Below are 8292 nucleotides of genomic sequence, written 5' to 3' on the forward strand. Positions count from 1 at the left end.
ATATGGGATTATATTATATACATGTTTTCTTGTTTCGTGCCTTAAAGTGAATAGTTTCATGTTCTGCGATGCTCTCAGTATTAGTGTAAACAATTTTAAATACTAAAATTTAGATGTAGATTGCTTCGTTTCCTCGTGTGTGAAATTTTCCCTCTACACACATCAAATTAACCTCATATACCTACCGAGATGTGGCGCGTGACTCCCATTTATGCAGTGTGTCACGTCAAATATGTGCACGCACGCAAATGGCCTCATAGTCGATGAGTGGATAAAATCTGCTTGCTCGTATAACATTACACCTCCCTCCCCCCCCCCCATCTTTGTGCACTTGTACAGTCATGATAACAATCGACGTTGTGTATTTCGCATTTTTATTCACGACAAGCTTTCAGCCATTATCCATTGTCACCTTTTGCTACGATTACGACTTTCACCTACGTTTTCGTTTGCACCCCATTGCACTCCAGTTCTTGGCCACAGATGGCGATGGAGCGCAGAGCGACGATGATGACGACGGACCAGAGTCAATTACAGATGAAGAAATAGGTATGGCATGTGTGCGTATCACATTCGTGGCTGTGAATGCGTCTTAGGCTATAGCGATTTCGCGTTAGAAATCCGAGCCCCAGATAACTACTTTTCAAACTGTAGTTCTCCTCTGTCCTATGTTTTGACAAATAACATTTGTTTACCTCTATCACAGATAAACAACCAGAGCCCAATCCCAATGCGAGAAAGAAGAAGACCAAGAAAAAGAAAAAGGGCAGGCATGCAGCGAGTGTCACAGTGAACTCCGTGCCCGATGACGAACAAGAGGCCCTGAGCGACGATGATCTCGATGCACAGCTGAAGAAAATGGAGCTCTTAGACCAGCAGGTACGTATACTTGGCTAAGTGTGCCTCTCCTTTTTTTCTGAATACATACCTCACGAACTCAGGGATGACTGCAACCTGCGTGTAGTTTTTATGACGCTTGTACTGTATGGGGCCGCTATTCACTTGCCACAACGGTCGATAAGCTACCTGAAGTTTCACACTTGTGCGCTGTGTTGTGAGGCGTGTCGTGTAATGATATGTTAGTTTTCGTCATCTCGTATTCTGTTCATATTTGTTGTTGGGGATATCCAGGACCCGCATCAGCTATGACTTACTCCTTGTATGTTCATTTGCATGCAGACGAATGTACAAGATGAGCAGAGTCCGAAAGAGAAAAGGGGCAAGTCAGAAACTGAGCGCTACAATGTGGTGGCTGTAAACCGGAACTTCCTAAACCCAGAGAATGAGATGAGGAGATTATTTGGGAGTAGCACTATCAATGAACAGGCCAGAAATAGAACGGGCAACCGTACCAGGTGCGTGTGAATTGAACCGGGACGGATATGTTTTCCTTTTTTTCATCGGCTAAACTCTTGCTAGTATTTTGGTGTTCAGTTCTGTATTGATTGGCCTAAGCAAACTCATACGCAGATTCTATGAACGATGTCAATTCTGGCTATATTGATCAGAGACTCAGTCATATTGTTCTTCCTTCCAACCATGTGTTGTCTATGGTGGCTTGTTCTTTCTGCAATCGCTGGAGAACCCCAATAACAACGGATTTGTTCTTATCGGCGTGCAATTCTCCTCCATGCACCCGTGGTATTTTTGTACCGTAGGCTTGTGATAAATATCACATGGTGTATCTCTATGGTGGTCACCCTGGAATGTATTTAAGTCTACGATTGTCGTGAATGCATATCTACAAGTTTTTACAATACAAATTCGAAGCATGCAATCAAGCTCTCTGTATTCATAGTGACGTATTACATTATCATGTTAGATTCAACAATATCGTGTATAGGCTCCATAGTGCCGACGGATTAGTATGTCACATGTTGTTGGCTGATAGTTGGGGTATGGTTTTATATCTATTTCTGAAAATATTCGATTCGATTTGTCAAAGGTATATACGGAAGTTTTGGCTCTGTCAGCCCAAACCCACGTGGCCACCATGGGCCAATCCTGGACTACACATGGAGAAGGAATTGGGTGCGGAAGACGATGCTTTATACTCATTCAAGCACGGCAAAGCTTACAAAGAAGTGGAGGTATGAACATGAATATGAGTCATCGTCAAGAAATTTATTTGTATATTCAATTTTGCCGTAGTCACGGATATTCCTAATTTCCGTCTGCCATGCCAGTTATAATTTTATAGTGCTTTACCTGCTAAAAGATCTTGTTTTTTGCTAAACGATTGGGTACATACATCGAATAGAAGCATAGTAAATGATCAGTTTTAGTTCAAAGCAATAGACTCAACGTTGCTCTTATGTCACTATCACTTCAATTTTTGATAGAAAGTATTTCTCCAAGCGGTGGATTCGCTCGATCCCAACAACATAGTGGCTATCCTCAATCGGCATCCCTGTCACATAGACTCTCTGCTACAGCTGGCAGAGGTGTGCAACATACAAGGCGACAGACAGACAGCTGCCGATCTCATAGGTTTGTTCCAATGTGGTGCGAGGTCGTGTTGTATTGTTGAGTGCTGGGAAGATGGCCGAGTTGTCGGCACACTCCACTTATCAGTTGTATGTCAGGCGAATGTTACTTAATACAAAAAACATTTGTTTTGGAAACGCACAGTGTGGCTTTGCAGAGCGGGTGCTTTTAAGCGCACGTCCTTTGGATAGTACGATACTTCTTTGGGAGTGGAAATGCGCGATACCTTTGAGTCGTATGTTTTCTGCACGACAGGATCAGTAGGGATATACGATGTCGCTACATTTGGATAATATCCACCTATTCATTCTCAAACCCTGGCAATCCAATTGCAAACCAAGCCTTTCTGCTAACTGCTTGCTGTATATGAGTCACATTTCATTCTTTCGCAATCCAGAACGGGTCCTGTACATCCACGAATCGTGTCTCCACTCGCGTTTTCGCATGGGCGATCCTCAGACCAGTAAACTATTATATCGCAATTATGAAAATAGGTATGGCGGTGGGAGCACCTTTTTTTGGCCTATGTATGGATGCTATTTTACGGGCTCGCACGCTGGGATGTTTTCTAGGAATGCCTGCAGTGAACATGTCTTCGCGTTTATGTAGAATTGCTCCAGAGTGGAGTGTGCAAAAATTGTGAAGCGTACATGCACGATATGTAGAAATTGGGGTGCTCCATAGATTTATCGCGCATCGCATTATTATACGTGGTTTTTCTACAAGTCTACTAAGCAACTTCAGCCTTCTCTCTATCCAAACGAATGTGCAGCAGCTTGATACTGCCATACGAGCTTTCTGCGGATTTTAGTAGTCGTATAGCCCTCTCCATGAAACACATACGTGCAATGTAAGCCTGGAGTGCTGCTTTCGTTCTGATCGCGGCATTTCGGATTTTCTATATCTTTAATTTTCAGGGGCTTCTTCCTAGGCCTGTACCACCACAGTGAAAAGCTTGCGCAAAAGGGTATGTTCTCTTCTGTTTGTCATCAGAATATCGTTTTCAGTTCAGGCAGGTGGATATGTGGCCATGTACTGACAGAGTACGGGCATTAAACCAAAGTGAATGTGTCGGTTTCTCCTATTTGCTGGTGTGCTAATCCTTGCTACTGCTGTCAATCAATGCAACAGTGTGTCCGATATCTCTTCATCACTTCTACCTCCCAATCTTTATATTGAACTGCTTGCTTAGATGCGATGGCATTTGTAGCATCAATTTTTAAACGAAGATGAGGATGCGATACCTATTACCACGGTTTGTATTTGTCATGGATCTATGTGTAATTACGCTTTGTATACGTGCACGAGCACCAGCCAACATACCTTCGATTGGAAGACTCGAATTGAATATGTATCGTTTATTCACACGCTGAGTATTTCAGGGACATCATAGAAACAAATCAGGTAACTTTTCCATGATTTCTCACCGTGCGTTCTACTCATGTATGGAATTTTCGCTCGCATGCTCCCACTATTATAGGATGTTGGCGGACAGCGCTGGAAGTTTGCAAAGTGCTCTACAGTTTAGAGGAACGAGATCCGCTGGGCTCGCTCTTACTGATCGACTGCTACGCTCTGCAGTCACGAGAATATCAATGGCTGCTTCAGTTCGATCGTGAGTGTTGTGCTCTAGTCGTTGGACCAATACTCTTCTGACCTTTTCAAGAATATTTATACCCCAGAGAGTTTAGTGACCATATCTGACCCATCATACCTGATTCGAATACCTAACCTATGTGTCGATGCTTCTATCCAGCTCAATACCCAAGGTGTGCCTCTTTTGTTTTCCACTGCGATGACAATGTCGATCACGGTACTGTCATTTATCAATGAATTCATACCAACTTGCTAACTTGTTGCCATACCCAGGTGCCAACAAGGATAGACATCTGCATCTACTGCCCAACTTCGCCTTCTCGCTCGCGTTAGCTGCATTTCAGGCCGAATGGGATCAAAGGCACGAGCTAGGCTCTGATGTTTCGGTATGCTAATAATCCGAGTTTTTTTTTTGCCCCACCTCGATTCCCTGTTCTTGCCCCCCCACTGGAAATGAAATCGATTATATATTTACGTTTTTGGTTGATGCTACTCAAATAACCTCGTACAGAACTTTTCAATATGGTTGTACAAACTTCAAACAGCATTATTGCTTCATGAGAACATAAAAACCTTCTTGCATCTGTTTTTACCTATAATTCGAATCTGTTTGTGTGGGCGGAGGCAGTACGTATGTTTTAGAGACCTATTTATCGATTCTTGGCTTTCGAAATGTCTCTATATAGAACTACCAAAAATACTGTATCTGGACAAAATAGTTCATGCTTTTGATGTTATTTTGCATTTCTTCAATACTCTGATGAATGTAACTGATTTCAATGTGCTTTGGATTTGAGTGAGAACATGTGTCTTTAAATCAATACTCCACGACCCGACAGGAAAGTGTCTAGTACATGAACAGTCTCAGCCCTACTTTTTTTGCCTGCTTTTGAAATATTTTCGGATGGAACTTACCATTTTTATACCAATAGAGGGCATGATGTAGTTAGATGCTACAGCAATTCTACCGCTGTGACATTCAGTAGGCCGATTTCATTCATTACTTTCTTTCCTCCTTGGTATTCATACATATAGGGCGGTGTAGTTTTGGCTGGTGACACGGATTCGACGACTCTGGTGAGTTTCTATGTGGGTGTGAGCTATATTAGTCATCAGTCAAACCTGGTCGATTCAAAAACAATCTTAACCCAAGCATATCGATTTCTGTGCTTTTGCTATGCTTGACTGGGCGCTCCAAAGAGCATGTAGATACGCATACAAGGCGCATAGCATGCCAACTATTTACAGTGTCTCAACTTTGCCTATTCATTTTAGTGTATGATAAGAGAAATCTTCGTTTCGTCCATCTTCAGCTGGAGAATGCGCTATTGATGTTCCCCGACATGCTGGCGCCCTTGGTTGCTGCGGCCGAGATCGAGATCAACACAACGCTTCTCTTCAACCCGTTCTTCAGGGAAACAATTGCGAGCTCAACAATTGGGTATGCACCACACCGAGCACTTTCCTCGAAAATATTTCCTTGTCAAATTTTTATATAAAAACTTGGAATAGTCAGGTGTGGGGAAGTGGCGAGTGAAAGTACTCACCGAGCCTGGGGTGCTGTGCATAGGTTCTCGCTGCAGACCAGTTTATATTGGTGACGGCACTTGCTGTTGGTGCTAGTGTTGCCAGTTGCATAGGGGGGGGCTTGTGCTGCCTTCCCCTGCCATCGGTTAGAAAAATTGAGATGTGGGCTAGCGCAAAATATGACTGTATTGGTTTATTGCGTTACTAGCGGATCGGTCTCCGATTTCACTGCAGCTGTTTGTGTCACATGCGTATCAAATAGATTATAACTCGGAAATTCCTTTCCTACTAAATTCATATCCTCAACTATTCAAAGCTTTTGTAATTATTTTGATACTTTGCATAATAGCAATGCAGATCGAGCCATTCTGGGGCAAATACAGCTCTACGTAGCTCGCACATCGAAGCCCTGGAAGGAACCAATGGTATGCACTCCCTCAATATCTGGCGAAGGCCACGTGTGATGAGTTTTAGTGTGTGCATCCAGGATATGAGAAGACAACCGCAACGGTCGTGAGACTTGTGTATACTGACTACTCTAGTTGGCAGCAGTTTGATACGCTGGTTCAACCGTATACCAGGAACAAAACCATAACTGCCAGGCATATAGTGAAACCCAAAGTTTATTTCGCACATATTTTCGATTCTCGGCAGTTGAGCACCCGACACTTGAGCCCTAGTAATATACTACCTAAGTCAACAACTTTCTTCTAATATCTAACCTAGTACTAATATCGAACTACGCTTCAGGTAGCGCCGTGGGTACGGGCCACTATGGCTGGGGTAGTTGCGAAGATCAACAGCAAACCGGCCCTTGTGGACGAGAATCGACTGCTGAGAGAATCCGCGTTCAATGGAGAAGGCTCCCGCGACATTGCGCGACATATAGTGCTGTCAGGTAAGGCTCATACACCCAAAGAAAACCTCGATCTCATTAAACCTTCAAGTTGTCTAGAAATGTTCTGTTCCGTTGCACTCACGAATTGTTTTCCCGGTATAGTTTATTATAACAAGTCAGGTTTGTGCCATGTCATGCCATGTCATGACGTATTATATCGTGTTGTGTTGTGTTGTGACGTACTCTGGTTTTGTGATTTGGTCGACATATCGGTTGATAGGCCGACAGGGTGTTCTTGGCGAGTATTTACCTACACTCTGACACCAAATTTGATTGTTTGTGCGTCTGTTGAGTTTATGTGCTAAGAGGAACCGAGTTTTTTGACACCCTCCTAGGTGCGTTTGATGGGTTTATTCAGCAGCTAACTTGTCCATAAACGGTTCCTTGAGGTCACATTTGTATCGCAAACCGATACCACAAGTCGACAGTACGAATTGCACGGTCCTGAGTAGTTTGCATGTTACATACCTAATCTTCATTATTTCAATACCCAGGCAACCCTGAGGCGCTGGCCACACTTCCGGATGAGGTCAAGAATGAGTCCACGCGCATGTTCGATCCCCTGCCGCCCCTGGATGGAATTAGTCCTTATAAACAACAACACTCAGCGCTGATCACTGACTCTACACAGTCGGCACTTAATCTGTTTCTGCGTTCTATCATGCCATCGTTCGGGGTAAGTAGATGTTTGCGCGAAGGGCGGAAAGTTAAAAAAGTGGGCTGGTGGTGTGATCTACAGTGAGTGTTAAAATGAATGCCAAGCTATCATTGGCTAGGGGGTTTGTAGCTGTCAACGTTCGATTCCTCAGTTAGTTTGCTATAAGTACTTTTGCCGTTCGCAGCCTTACCTGATGGGCCTGCCATGTGGTTCCTATGCATGACGAAGCAGTAAACTTCACAATTGAGCCAGGCCTTCATGGTTCAGCCTGCGTATGCTCATTAGTGCAATGCTCGATCTTGTGAGCATGAGGTCAGTCAAGGTTCGAAATCGACTTAATGGGCAGATCCGTCATACATGTCATTAATGTGGCATATTTCGAAACGTATATACAGGTTGAGGAAGCGCAACGATTGGTCACGCAGCAGGATGACGGCGACGGCAACGGGCTCGTGTTGAATGTCGAGCTGCTCAGAGACATGCTAGCCAACTTCCATCAAGAGGTAGGGGGGTTGCTACAAGGCAACGAAGATGAAGGCCACGCAGACGATGAATGATCACAGCAAATGAGAGGAATAAAATAATGTCTCACTCTTCATTGAATATTGTTCTGAACCCTGTGAAGTCATCAATGTAGTCTTACACACGGGGTCAATAACATACCATACAGATGACAATCCGACGCGCGCTGTGTTTCAATGTCTCTGTGTATGTCCAAGCAAAAAAATAAATATATTTTTCGTCCAATAATTTACCCGTGTGCGGAATATATATATATATATATATAGTGTATATATATATATATATATATATATATAGACATAGATATATTTTATATATATATATAAATAATATATTTAGATATATATATATATATATATATATATATATATACATACATACATACATACATACATACATACATACATATATACATAAAAACATACATACATACATACATACATAGATACATGCATAAATACATACACACATACATTCTAACATTCTTAAATACATACATACAAATATTTATACATACATACATATATATATATATATATATATATATATATATATATATATATATATATATATATATATATATGTGGGACCTCTAGAGTCGACC

General features: G+C 42.4%; 1 protein-coding gene across 1 annotated transcript in view; it reads left to right on the plus strand.

Annotated features, from left to right (window-relative positions):
* SARC_04427 (hypothetical protein) overlaps nt 1–7786 on the plus strand; it is an 8469-nt gene extending 683 nt beyond the window's left edge. Inside the window, exons 2-16 of the mRNA XM_014301759.1 lie at nt 471–549; nt 707–879; nt 1180–1355; nt 1946–2090; nt 2343–2490; nt 2885–2981; nt 3405–3454; nt 3968–4102; nt 4357–4469; nt 5119–5160; nt 5397–5524; nt 5960–6035; nt 6361–6508; nt 7003–7184; nt 7562–7786. Coding sequence (XP_014157234.1) covers nt 471–549; nt 707–879; nt 1180–1355; nt 1946–2090; nt 2343–2490; nt 2885–2981; nt 3405–3454; nt 3968–4102; nt 4357–4469; nt 5119–5160; nt 5397–5524; nt 5960–6035; nt 6361–6508; nt 7003–7184; nt 7562–7723 — 1854 coding nt within the window. The 3' untranslated portion in view covers nt 7724–7786. The remainder of the gene's footprint in view (nt 1–470; nt 550–706; nt 880–1179; nt 1356–1945; nt 2091–2342; nt 2491–2884; nt 2982–3404; nt 3455–3967; nt 4103–4356; nt 4470–5118; nt 5161–5396; nt 5525–5959; nt 6036–6360; nt 6509–7002; nt 7185–7561) is intronic.
* The last annotated feature ends 506 nt before the right edge of the window (nt 7787–8292 follow it).

This window comes from Sphaeroforma arctica (assembly GCF_001186125.1).
Source record: "Sphaeroforma arctica JP610 unplaced genomic scaffold supercont1.247, whole genome shotgun sequence".
Classification (NCBI taxonomy): domain Eukaryota; class Ichthyosporea; order Ichthyophonida; genus Sphaeroforma; species Sphaeroforma arctica.